At 39.1% G+C, this 13,905-nt stretch overlaps 2 protein-coding genes across 2 annotated transcripts; one reads left to right on the top strand and one right to left on the bottom strand.

Annotated features, from left to right (window-relative positions):
* Window positions 1-8,295: 8,295 nt before the first annotated feature.
* LOC143600088 (uncharacterized) lies at window positions 8,296-9,427 on the top strand. The gene has a single exon (XM_077077873.1). The coding sequence runs from the start codon at window positions 8,297-8,299 to the stop codon at window positions 9,425-9,427; it is 1,131 nt and encodes a 376-aa protein (XP_076933988.1). The 5' UTR covers window position 8,296.
* Window positions 9,428-10,622: 1,195 nt separating this feature from the next.
* LOC143600090 (putative transcription factor At1g61730) lies at window positions 10,623-11,399 on the bottom strand. Its single transcript, XM_077077874.1, has one exon. It carries the CDS (start codon window positions 11,397-11,399, stop codon window positions 10,665-10,667), a length of 735 nt encoding a protein of 244 aa, XP_076933989.1. The 3' UTR covers window positions 10,623-10,664.
* Window positions 11,400-13,905: the final 2,506 nt, after the last annotated feature.

The raw sequence follows: 13,905 nt of genomic DNA, 5'->3' as shown, positions 1-13,905 counted from the left end.
ATACATCTCCCATTTTGGTGGGAGAGCATCAAGAAGCTTCTCAACAATCTCATCTTCTTTGTATGCAATTGAATAGTTGCTGAGTTCAGTCATCAGATGATAATATCTGGTGATAATATCATCAAGTGATTCGTTTTTCAGATACTTGAAGACAGAGAATTGGGTTTTTAGAAGTTTAATCTTTGAAGCACGAATTCCCACATTGCCCTCAAAACGGTTTTCAAGAGCTTCCCAAAGTTCTCTAGCAGTCTTGTACTTTCTGAAAGTGTGCAAAATTTCTTGTGGAAGAGCCATTGTAATTGCTGCATGAGCTTTACTTTCTGCCTCATACATCTTCTTCTCTTCATCTTCCATCTCTTTGTACTTCTTGATCTGATCCCGACCTTCATACTCAGTAGTAGGTGGAATGTAACCATCTTGTATACACACCCACATCTTGGCATCTTGATACTTGACATATTGTTCAAAACGATCTTTCCACGCTACATAATCAGTTTTCTTGAGCATCTTAGGTGCCTTTGTAGCCGAACCTGCTTCTACTTCCATCTTTACTAGTTCAGTAATGTTTATCGAAGACATCTTTCTCTAAACTCAAAGAAATCCGAAAATAAAAAATTTTATTTTCAAACAGCACTGTTGGCGAAGTTACGGATAACTTCACTTAAAGCTTAACTTCGCGTGAATTTGTAACGTCGCTCACTTTCTTAAATTCGCTGGATAGGCGAATTTGAGAATAACTTCGCTTAAGTTGAGCGAACTTGGGAGGTAGGCGAAGTTGTGGGTAACTTCGCTTGAGGTAAGCGAACTTGAAGAGGTAGGCGAAGTTGTGGATAACTTCGCTTAACCTTATATCTTCGCCGTAACCCTAGTAACAGTGACGGCAACTTCGCCTGATGAACACGAAGCTTCTGCAGATTAGATTTATGGGTTTTTCGAGGTTTGTGAAGGTGTTATGGGTTGTTTAAGCTTGTAGGTGGAGAGTATAACACTAAACCTCAGAAAACTCGTCCCGCGAATAGTCGAACGGAACGATTTCTATACCCGCGTGATAATCCCGAACCACACAATCGAGCAAGAGCTCTGATACCAATTGTAGGTTCCCAGCCGGATCTACACGAGATATCACGTACTACGCAGGTGCGGAATCCCTACGTAAGACGTTACGAGTATAGAAAACAATACGATTAACACACGATAATCAAACACGTTGTATACCAACCTTAAACACGTGATACGAAGATCACTTGATTACAAACTCTCTCTGACTCGAATACACGAAAACTGTAAAACTGAATTAATGATTAATAAGCCGTAACAGATGGCTTATATAATCACGACAACTTCGCCAGGCATGTTCAGGCGAAGTTGTCACTAACTTCGCTTGTCTAACAAGTTCGCCCATATCAGCGAACTTGTTAGCAACTTCGCTTATACAAAACATAAAATATTACAAACGCAATTACAGACACTAGACACCGAACTACTGACATTATGCACCAACAGACTCCCCCTTGGCAGTAGCTTCATCTCTTTAGCTTCAATCACGTGTCTTGTAATCTTCAACCTTGTATCTTCACGCATGCACTCCTTCTCGAACACAAACCGACACAACTCTTTGATATTTCCTCGCTTCGTCTTTCCAAGCAGGAATATAAAAGATTTTCTTCTCATTGAGCACCTGCAGATCAGCTTGCGATAAGTTTACCAAATGCATCGAATCGTAAACTCTTAGCACCTCTTGTTCATCCTCGTCTTCCATCACTGCCTCAACTGTCTCACAATCTACAAACCACCACTTTAGGTCTTTAAGCACATCCTTGGGCATAAGCTTCATCGGTACTTCTTTCAAACACCGGATCGGTTTATACTTCATGACCATCCAAGGCTTTCCATCAGCTCTCAAACCTCTATCCTTGTCTTCAACAAGTTTTCCCTTATGTGGTTTTAACAGCTCAAATTTCTTCTCTTTTATACTTTCTTTCCATACAATTTTCCCAATAACTCTAGCCATATTATCGTCACTTCGATTGATTAACCCCAATCTGGCTAAGTCTTTCACTTCACATTCCGGCAGTGTATTAAACGATCTTAACAGTCTTTTAAAATACTGAACACCGTCATACCTTTTAATCACGAAGAGCCTCAACTGCTCATCATAGATCCAGCAAATAATCCCTTTCTTCGCTTCAGCATAGCCTTTAATATTGTAACTCTTCTTAAACATTGTAGGGACCGCCGGTTTCTTCGTTTTGACGAACCACTGAGCATAGCCTTCCTTCCACCTAGGCTGCTCTTCCCATTCAGACTCATCGCTTCCAATCTGTTCACTCATATCGGCTTTCTCAACATCTGAAATGTCATGCTCCACATTCTCTTCTACTATCTCTCCCTCTTCAATCTCTGTATCCATCACAATCTCTTCACCAATTTTCTCTATCACATCACTCGGTAGAATATCATCATCACCAACCAAGTCATCAACCATCTCCTCTACGTCCACCACCACCACATCATCACCAGCTGCAGATGTCGACTCCCCCTGAGTTGTGGAAGTTCCAAGAGCTTGAGTAGTTCTTGGTAGCTCACCACCTGCATCTTTCGACGCATTGGGATCATCGTCTCTATCATTTCTTCTCTTCGTCCTCAACTCGAGATATCACGTACTACGCAGCCGGATCGATACGAGATATCACGTACTACGCAGGTGCGGAATCCCTACGTAAGACGTTACGAGTATAGAAAACAATACGATTAACACACGATAATCAAACACGTTGTATACCAACCTTAAACACGTGATACGAAGATCACTTGATTACAGACTCTCTCTGACTCGAATACATGAAAACTGTAAAACTGAATTAATGATTAATAAGCCGTAACAGATGGCTTATATAATCACGACAACTTCGCCTGGCATGTTCAGGCGAAGTTGTCACTAACTTCGCTTGTCTAACAAGTTCGCCCATATCAGCGAACTTGTTAGCAACTTCGCTTATACAAAACATAAAATATTACAAACGCAATTACAGACACTAGACACTGAACTACTGACATTATGCACCAACAAAGGCCAGGTTTTGATGATAGGCCGTTTAAGCTTTTATCCGCATATAACTATAATCGAGCCATCAAATTCGAGGATTCTTAATATCGCTTCCTCGACTTCATCTACGGGCTCGTTCGGTTGCAATGGGTCTTGACTTTTATTAGCCATCGTTTACAGACTAGAATGAGGCCCAGGACCCTTTAAATCTATTGGTTGGCTTTATGACATTTATACATATACTGTTCTACAAGTTAGATACGACAACAACAACAACCATACCCAGTAGAAATCCCGCCAACAGCAAATCTGTAAGCAAAGTCTGGGGAGGGTGGGATGTAGGCAAACCGTACCTCCATCCCAAAGAATAGAGAGGTTGCTTCCAAAAAGACCCCCGGCTCGAAACCAAATGCATAAGACCAAGTAAAAGGAACACCAAGTTCAACACTAGACCTTTAGGCCAAATAGGAGAAACATAAACCTATAGTAGATCAATAAATAGGCAATAGTAAAAAAGTTAAAGTAGTCGTAATAGAGATAGGTAGATAGATAAAACTAGTAATATTAGTAACAAATACAAAATATATGTTATAAAATATAAATTTGAGAATATGATATTATAGTAATATATCATTCATCACTTGAAATAAGGTAAAGAAAAGCCCCCTATGATAATTCTAGTCAAAGCTCTACATTTCTCCTAAAAGTCCTTAGCCTTAATCCTACGTCTCCAAGAATTCCTATCCTCAACCATGTCCTTAGAAAGGTGCAAATCTAGCAAATCATGCTTAATCCTCTCGGCCCAAGTCATTTTGGGGCGTCCTCTACCCCTCCTCCCCTCTATATTAATAGTTTCTACGGATCGAACAGGAGCCGTCATCTCTCTTCTTTTCACATGTCCAAACCATCTCAATCTCCCTTCCCTTATCTTATCTGATATGTTAGCCACCCCTAATCTCTCTCGAAAAACATCATTTCTTATTTGGTCTAATTTTGTGTGCCTGCACATCCACCTTAGCATTCTCATCTCTGCTACCTCTAACTTACACGCATGTGACTTCTTAATAGCCCAACAGTCCGTTCCATATAACATCGCAGGTCTAACTACGACCCTATAAAACTTACCCTTTAGGCTGGTTGGGAATCTGTTGTCGCCCAAAACTCCTGTAGCTACCCTCCATTTACTCCATCCTACTTGTATGCGGTGGGCCACGTCACTATTTATTTCCCCGTCACTCTGGACAAACGATCCTAGATACTTGAACTTCTTTACCTGCGGAACCACTTGGTCTTCGATGGTGATCTGAATCTCCTCTTCTTCGTTTACCCCGCCAAAGTCACAATGGAGATACTCGGTCTTAGAGCGACTAATCCTTAAACCTTTCCTTTCTAAAGCTGCACGCCACTCCTCTAGCCTCAAGTTCAATTCTTGTTTTGTCTCAGCCACTAACACAATATCGTCTGCGAACATCATACACCATGGGACTGTCTCCTGAATCGACTTTGACAACTCATCCAAGATTATTGCAAAAAGGAACGGGCTCAGCGCTGACCCCTGATGAAGGCCTACCTCCACTGGAAATAAGTCAGTATCCCCCACGGGTGCACGAACGCTTGTTGTAGTGTTGGTATACATATCCTTTATCATCTCTATATAGTTCCATGGGACCCCTCTGGCCTCAAGGCTATCCCAAAGCGGTCGACGAGGCACATTGTCGTAAGCCTTTTCTAGGTAAATGAACACCATATGTAGATCTCGTTTCTTCTCCCTATACATTTCCATGAGTCTTCTTAGGAGGTGTATTGTCTCTGTAGTGGACCGGCCCGGCATGAAACCAAATTGGTTTACTGTAACTTGAGTTTCCCGTCTAATTCTAGTCTCTATAACTCTTTCCCATAACTTCATAGTATAGCTTAGTAGTTTGATGCCTCTGTAGTTCCCACAACATTGAGCGTCTCCTTTGTTCTTATAAATAGGGACTACGACGGTGCTCCTCCATTGATCTGGCATCTTACCGGACTTGAAGATAATATTGAACAAAGTAGTTAACCATATAACTCCTTCCTCCCCCAGACACTTCCACACCTTGATAGGTATGTTGTCTGGACCAACAGCCTTAACCCTTCCCATCTTTCTTAGTGCCTTCCTCACCTCTTCTTGCGTAATACGTCGACAATAGCAATTGTTCCGTTGTTGTCCTCGTAGACGTGTGCTGTCGTTTTCTTCTTGGTAAGCCCTCTCATTGTTGAAAAGCATCTGGAAGTAGGTTTGCCACCTTAATCTGATGTCCTGCTCTTTAACTAGTACCTGCCCATCCGCACCCTTTATAAACTTCACAGCCCCTAGATCTTTCCTTTTACGCTCCCTTGCTTTGGCAATCTTAAACAGATCATGTTCCCCCTATTTTGTTTCTAAACGTTCATACATCCGCTTATAGGCAGTGTTCTTTGCTTCCGACACTGCCTTCTTTGCCTCCCTTTTAGCTTTTTTGTAGTACTCCCTCAATCCCGCTCTTTCTTCCTCATTCGTACACCTCCTAAGCTTTCTAAAACTTCCTTGTTTGTGCCTTATCTTGTCTTGTACGACCTTCCACCACCACGACTCCTTATGCCCCCTATCTTTCCAGTCGTAACCCCGAGAGTCTCGTTCGCTACTTGAGTAATCTTTGTCGCCATTGCTTCCCACATATGGCTTGAGTCCTCGTCTACTAGAACCAAGGTCGTCGAGGTAAGCTTATCCTTAAATAGTGAAAGCTTGTCGTCCTTTAGATTTCCTTATCGAATCCTGGGTGTACCTTTTCTTTCCCGCTCAGTCAACTTATTTCTGAAGCCTATATCAGCTACCAGCAATCGATGTTGAGCCACGACCGTCTCCCCCGGTATTACCTTGCAATCGCTCCACCACCGTCGGTCTCCTTGCCTTCGTCAATATGTAGTCGATCTGTGTGTTGTCCCCCACTGTTAAAAGTAATCAAATGAGATTCTCTTTTCTTAAAGAACGAGTTTAAAATACCTAGGTCATGGACCACTGCAAAGTCCAGAAGATGTGTGCTGAATTCATTCCTAACACCAAACCCAAGCTAGATAGCATTATATATTATATATGCTCTACTCACACAAAAAACTATTCATCAAAAATGCAAATACGAGCCGTTGATGTTTTTTGTTATAGCCACGTGTAATCATCTGCCCTTCCTTCCTTCCTTCCTTCCTTTTGTTTTATACCTCAGCCACCGGTGGCTTCCACCCTTTCGACTGTTAGTATTCGCAAATGTATTCAATTCCTTCCGTCATTAGTTCACCGGCGCATCGACTTTTTGCCTCCATCTTCTTTAATTTGGGTGCCGAATTCGCAAAGGATAATGGATCTTTGAACCCTCTTCGATCTTTGATTTTAGAAACGTTACTTTGAGCAGCAACAGCTAACCCTAATTTTACCCCCAATTTTGCTTTTTATATATAAGGCTTATAAATGCAGGCTGAAAGCTTATGAGGTTGATTCTGATGATTTCAAAGCTTATGAACTACGAAATTGAACCAACGGTTGCAAGACTCTTGCAGGTTTAATCTGACTATAATTCAAATTATTTCTTTTTTCATATAAAAAATTAGGATATTTGATTATTTGTTTTAAAGTCTTGCCATATCATAATCACCTTTGGTGTTCTGGATTTTCTGTACAAGACGTGTGCTACTAGATTGTAGTGTACAAATATATTGAAGTGAAAGCTATATTGTTTACTGTTTCACCGCCTACACTTCGTTTTAAGAGAAATCAAGAAACATACATACATTTTATAATGCATAAGTCAATAGCAAAAATAGTTATGTATCACCAGGATGTTAGTCGTGCATTAATTTTATAGAAGCTTCTGAAAGATATTTGATATTTATAGAAGCTTCTGAAAGATATTTGATATTTATAGAAGCTTAGTTCTCATTCTATGCTTCTGTTGCATTTGTGATTGATCTGTTGTTATTATTATTATTGTGATTGGTATTGTCTATATATATATTTCATTATTAGGTGTGCATCACCTAAAATGTTATCTTTTGTTAGTTTTGTAGGCTATTTTGTTGATGCTGAGCATGCTCTTGATCCATCATTAGCCGAAGCTATAGGTGTTGACACTCAGATTTGCTTTTGTCACAACCAGCCCGTGTAAATGGGTTTATGGAGAAGAGAAATTCATCACGGATTAGGCTCTGTAGAAAACAATTTGAAGTCCTTGAATTTTTTATTTTTATTTTTTTGTAATCTTATGAAAACCACTTAAGAGTCCTTAATTCTTTTGGCTATTGTTATGATTTTTTCTGGGTCAACCCGGCTCAATCAGGAACTATGTTATGTCACAACGCATACTACAAAAACAATTGCAGTAAACGACACTCTTTTAATGGACTTTATCACGGCAACGCGCGGGTATTAAGACTGTTATGTTTTAAGATTTAAAACTTGCAAACGACTCAGAAAAATATACGTATCAACAGATTTAATTCCGAGCTTCGGTTGGTTAGAAAACCTTCTTATTTTCTTCTCGAAAAGTATCCAAGTTTGTAACTTTTTAACGTCAATAACTGTAACCACTACTTAAGACTATAGAAAACATTACATTTAGTCATGAATCATGAGTAAGAAGTTATATGCTTTGCGGGCTGTACCCTTTTGCATAAAAGATCAGTACATTATCATAGCAACAAAAACATATTTACCATGCCAGTTTTGAGATTTATAACGAGACATTCGTCAAGCCAAAATCTTTAGAACTTTGGGTTTTAACAAAAAGGCGTTCAATTAGAACGGCTAAATCGATTGAGTTTGTGGGTTAAAACCAACACAAACTCAGAAATTTATACGGACCTGAACACGACACGAACCCAAAAATTGTGTCACACAAATGAAGATGGACACAACTCATGTATTCACGAGTTGACCCGAACACCACATGTTTAACCCAACAATAGTTTTCCTTACCTGTAAACACTCTAAACGAAACAAATTGTATTTAAATCATGTCGGATTATTATTTTTAAATTTCAAAAATTTGATGCAACTCAAATAAATCGCCCAAGTCATTATGAATTAACGTAACTCAAAACATAAGTTAAATAGATCAGCCCGTGAACCCATCAGAGAGAACAATAACACGACCCGTTTCGTTAAACGTGTCCGCGAGTCCGTCCATGATATAATATAACCCGAACCCATTTAAATTTAACCCAAACACCATCTTCCACCCGGCAACAAACATGACCACCATTTCTCGCTTCTTCCGAACCTTCTCCACATCAGCCACCAAATCACCGGTTAAATCTTTCTACAATGATCTCTACAAGGAACGTAATCTGCGAACAGTGGTAGACAATTTCAAAAAGTTATCCGAGTCGCATTTATTCCGTAAACAGGCCAACGTTTACGACAACACAGTCCGCCGTCTCACCGCCGCCAAGAAACACAAATGGGTCGAGGAGATTCTCGAGGATCAGAAACAGTACGATGATGTTTCCAAAGAAGGGTTTGCAGTCCGATTGATTTCTTTGTATGGGAAATCCGGCATGTTTGATCATGCCCGCAAGTTGTTCGACGAAATGCCTGAGAGAAACTGTAAACAAACTGTTAAGTCATTTAACGCGCTGCTCGGTGCGCGTGTTAATGCCAAGAAGTTTGATGGGTTTGAGAAGTTTTTTAAAGAGTTACCCGAGAAGATATCGGTTAAACCGGATATTGTGTCGTATAACACTGCGATCAAGGCTTTTTGTGAAGCGGGCTCGTTTGAACTGGCGGGTTCGATGTTTGATGAGATTAGGTATAATGGGTTGGAGCCTGATTTGATTACTTTCAATACTTTGCTTATTGGGTTTTATGGAAATGGTAGGTTTCTTGATGGGGAGAGATTTTGGGATAAATTGATGAATAATGATATTTCACCCGATATCCGAACTTATAATGCTAGATTGGTCGGATTGGTGTCTGTGAATAAACTAAACGAAGCGGTTGAACTGTTTGAAAAATTGGGGTCTAGGAATCTCAAACCAGATGAGTTTGGATACAATGCGATAATAATTGGTTTCTGTAACAATAGTGATGTGGAAGAAGCAAAGAAATGGTACACTAAATTGGTGGAAAGTGATTGTGTTCCTAACAAAGCAACATTTGCAACGTTGATCCGGTTCGCGTGTAAAATGTGTGATTTTGATTGGGCGGTTGAGCTTTTCAAGCAAGTGCTTGAACAAAAGTGTGTTGTGGATCCAAATGTGACGCAACTCGTGATCGATGGGTTGGTTAAGGAGTCGAGAACCGAAGAGGCTAAGAAGCTTGTTGAGATTGGGAAATCGAGTAAGTTTAGACGATATAATTTGATAGTGGCTTCAGAGGAGTGACGTTATGTTTATGTCATGTGTTTTCAAGATTATTGTTGGTATTGATCCGTATTTATAATTTTGTTTTGATTATACTTTGTATTGACGGGATGATTAGGTATTCTGTTGATTGATGAACGTTGACTTGTCATTGAATGTTAATAGGTGTAAAGAAAGAACCCAATTGGAAATGGTTTTCAACCTGGAATCCTCGATTGTATTTGGTCTGCCTTTTAGAATATGGATATTGGAAATTAATAATCTCAGGCCCATTGGCTGGCGTTAAGCCCAAATTAATAAAACATATTTTTACCGTCCCCACGTTTTCAACTTATTTTTCTCCTGAAAAATAACCCCACTAACTTTTTGGTGACGGAGAAAATACGTGTTTTGCTAGAGAAAAGCATAGTGAGTATTAAGTTTGGGCATTCTAATTTTTTACTCAATTATAGCCTAATCAAATAAATTTATAATTTTAGATTACTATTTTTTAAAAAATAAAAGTAACTGCTATTATTACTTTTTGCCGGGCTAAATTCACAAAAATACGCAAGGTACATCACTTTTGCAGTTGTAAACACCACAAAACTTACCTTTCACTGGTTGTGGAGTTTTAGCAATTTGATCAATGGAGCGACACGGTTCACGATGCATAAGAGTTGATCCTCTCGAAAATCCGACCCCACATAGCGAGCTGGGTTTGCGTGTTACCAACGATCGGGTCTTTGGAAACGTCCCCCCCTAAGCACGTGTAAATGCCTCTTTCCTTGATAGACAAAGCGATTTTAATCGTTTTAGTTTTTTTTTGGACGGTTCAGGCATGAAATCGGGCCAAGTCTCAGACGTGTTATCAGGTTGCATCTTGGATTGACTTTTTGGTATTAGCTTGGCATAATAGATCAGTAGCATTGCAGCTTCCGCCTAACAATTGCGGTGGCGCAAAAATGGTGTTTGGGTCGTAGTTCACAGATGGCATGTTGAACATATGTGGTTGTTTGGATTCAATTTTTTGGAAGAGTGTACATAAATGGGTTGAAAGATTTAAGGAGAGAATTGTTTCTATATTCTGTAGGTGTAAAACATACGAGTAGTAGATCTTTTGAGTGCCAATATCCAAGTTATCAAGCATTTTTAACATCTACTACCATACGAAACAAGCAAAGCTAGTAATCTACAACACAAGCTCAATTGATTACAAATTCATTTCCAAAAACATCAATAACATAAACACAACAACCCATAATAAAAAAAATATACCTTATTTGCCACCAGATTTTGCTATAGCATCCAACACAACCTCTGCTTGCTCTTTCAAAACATCCACTTTCCTCAAGAAATGCTCAAGCTCTTGCACCCTAAGATTCTTCCACTTGGCCTCCAACTCAACCTTCTTCGCCGGAGACACCAATTCCAACCCTTTATTAATAATCACGTCATCCGTAACCAACCACCCCATTGAACCAAGACCCTTGGTGGTCCGCGGTGTCATGTTGACTTTAACTTTGGTTTTCTTGGGGCTAACCACATTGTTGTTATTATCATTAGAATTAGATTCATTTCTCCATAGGTTTTTCGACAATTCGTACATTTTGGACTCGTGGGGATTCGAAAAGGACCGGACTCTCCCTCGGGATTGAACTTTAGCCGCATTGTTTTCAAACTTCTTCTTTAACCGCCTCGCCTTAGTCAGCAGCTGTCTGTGATTAACTTCAACATGAAGTGATCCCTTGACAAAGTCATGGAAATCAGTAACATCTGCAAGAGGGTCTTTAGCCTTGAGGTTAACATAATGGATCATGCCTTGAATTAACTCAATTTCATTATCTTCACTCCACAGCCTCTGGAAAAGCTGCTGTTGCTGCTTCTTTTGTTCATATGTATCTGCATCCGGCGCCGCCACCGCCAACACCACCGCCGTCCGCTTCCCGTCAGCCGGTCGTTTTCCGGCTGAGGGTTTAACGGTGTCGGAATCAGACGATTCATCGGAAGCCATCGTTGATGAGAAAACTAGGGTTTCTGAATTGAGGAAATCAGTTTGGGTTTTTTTTTATATATATTTGAAAACCATTAACATAATAATAATTATTATTATCATAGAAAAAAATCCGATACAATGATTTCTAATCGTACAAGACGTACACAACTTGTATCTCCGTCGATTTCAATTAGTGATACAAGGTTCTTTAATCAGAATAGCGAGCAACAACGGCGAGCCGGTCTTCGTCCACCGCTGCTCCCATCAATTCCGTCCACATTCCCCATCACCGTTCAGCAATCCGTCACCGTCCATCTATTCTGTCCACCATCGCGACCATCATCTACCATCGTGATCACCGTCCTCTTCCGTTACGATCATCGATCGTTGTTCACATGTAGCTGATCAAATTGACCAATTGAAATTGAAATTGAAATTGTTGAACCTAATTGATCAATTAACTTTGAAATTGATCTAGTTAATCATCAAATTGAAGCTTCAATCGATCAATTTTTGACATTGAGTGATGGGTTTTAACCTTGATTGTATCATAATTTAAGCCTGAACGTTTAAGGTTTTTTGCCTGAACGCTTTAGATTTAAACCTGAACGTCTTAAAGATTCAATCTTGAATGTATAAGATTTAAGCCTGAAGTTCTTAAGCGTTTTCTTTTAATTTTTTTTTTTGTTCTGAACTTCTCACTTTTGTTCTGAACTTCTTAGCTTTTTTTCTAAACTTTTTTTGTTCTGAACTTCTTAGATTTTTTTACTGAACTTCTTAGCCTTTTGTTCTGAACGTTTTAAGTTTTGAACTGAATATTTCAGTTTTGTTCAGAGCGTTTAAACATAATTTTTGAACTCTAATCAGAGCTCAATTGAGTGTAATGTTCTACAATTTCATAATCAATTGATGATTCTAAAGCCTCCTACACATCAATTCGATTGATCAAATCATCAATTTTTGATCAATTTGAAGATTCTTGATGTTTAATGATGTTCTATTTTGATTTTGATTTTTTAATTTTGAGATTTCATACTTTAAGCTCTAATTAGGGTTTAGAAATTGAATGAGATGGAGCGGGGAGTTCAGAATATGGATCAGAATCGATTTGTAATTGATGGATTTGATCACGAACCAGCTTTGGGTTATTTACGAAATTGCCACTGCGTGTTTTGTAATCTAACGCTCTGGAAGGTCGCGTACGTAATGTACGATAAGCTATTACTGTACAATAACCCACCCTATTATTATATATTTTAAATTAGAAAGTGTTGTGTGTATCTTATAATTACTCTTCATTTACCATTACGCTATTGAGTTGGTACATTCCGCATCATTTGTGGTTCCCTTCCATTGTATGTAAATGTGAACACGTGTGGTACCACGTGTTTCCAGTTTCACACCACTTCATCCGTTTGGATTCTCTCTCTATTGTGTGTGTCTCCATTTTCACACCTCTTCATCCGTTACGATTCTCTCTCTATTGTTTAAGAGATCATCCACCACCGGTGGTGTATCATGGTGGCGGAAGCTTTGATTTAGCCTGTTAAGGCTCCGATTAGTCTATTTTCGGTTTCTTGTTATAATACAAAATGTAATCGAGCTAAAGAACCGTAAAAGTAGAAGAATCACAGAAGACGGGGAGTTAAATTCTCAAATCAATAGCTACTGTTCTCATTTACGTTTCATTGTTATAAGTACAATTGACTACTTACATCAACGTCCCCATACTATGCTATTATTACAATTGGCCCCCTCTACTATTTACTACCTAATATTACTGCCCCCTCAAAACACTTTTGTCCTAAAAAATCATCATATGAAAAAATTTGTTAATCAAAACTATCAAAACCAAACGTGGAAAAATCTCGTGCTTCATCATGTATTGATACCAAAGCTTTTGTTGTCTTCTTAATGGCTTTGGTAATAAAAACAATACTTGCACCAATTGCCATAACTTTGACACATTCTAGAACACGACCTTGTTCAAGGACTATTAATATTGTGGTGCCACCTCCAACCAATTCATTGGCCCTTGCAGCTGCTTGTCTAACCAAGTTTGTACCAATATTATGTGTTGGATCTTCCAGTTCAACCTCTTTAAGAACAATATCCTTGTTATTTACACCATACTTGCTTTGTAGAATTACATTCTTGCCCTCAGGACAAAAATAACTGCAACTAGATCTACAATTTTATTTACACCAATTTGCAGTTTTTTTATCGCTGACCCGTCCTTGTTAAAATACATGCCAATTGCAACGATTTTAATAGCTTGCCGGGTCCCTCTAACAACAAGATTTTGTTTCCTACCTAAAGATTTTCCACCTCGGATAGCATTAAAAAATAGTTGTTCAGTTGCGTTGGAAACGTTTAGTTCAGCCACACTAGCATTTGCAAAGCCACTTGAGCCTACCACCTTCTTCACTCCATGATTTCTCACCAATTTCTTGGTTAATCTAACACTCCAGTGGCTCATAAAAGTATTTATATTTGCACAAGTATGATATTTAACATAGCCCAA

Source organism: Bidens hawaiensis, unplaced genomic scaffold (genome assembly GCF_021521415.1).
Source record: "Bidens hawaiensis isolate Kalapana, Puna unplaced genomic scaffold, B.hawaiensis_p1.1 tig00053340_1, whole genome shotgun sequence".
In the NCBI taxonomy this organism is placed as follows: Eukaryota; Viridiplantae; Streptophyta; class Magnoliopsida; order Asterales; family Asteraceae; genus Bidens; species Bidens hawaiensis.
The sequence above is the reverse complement of the archived record's forward strand: the minus strand, read 5'-3'. Positions and strand labels throughout refer to the sequence as shown.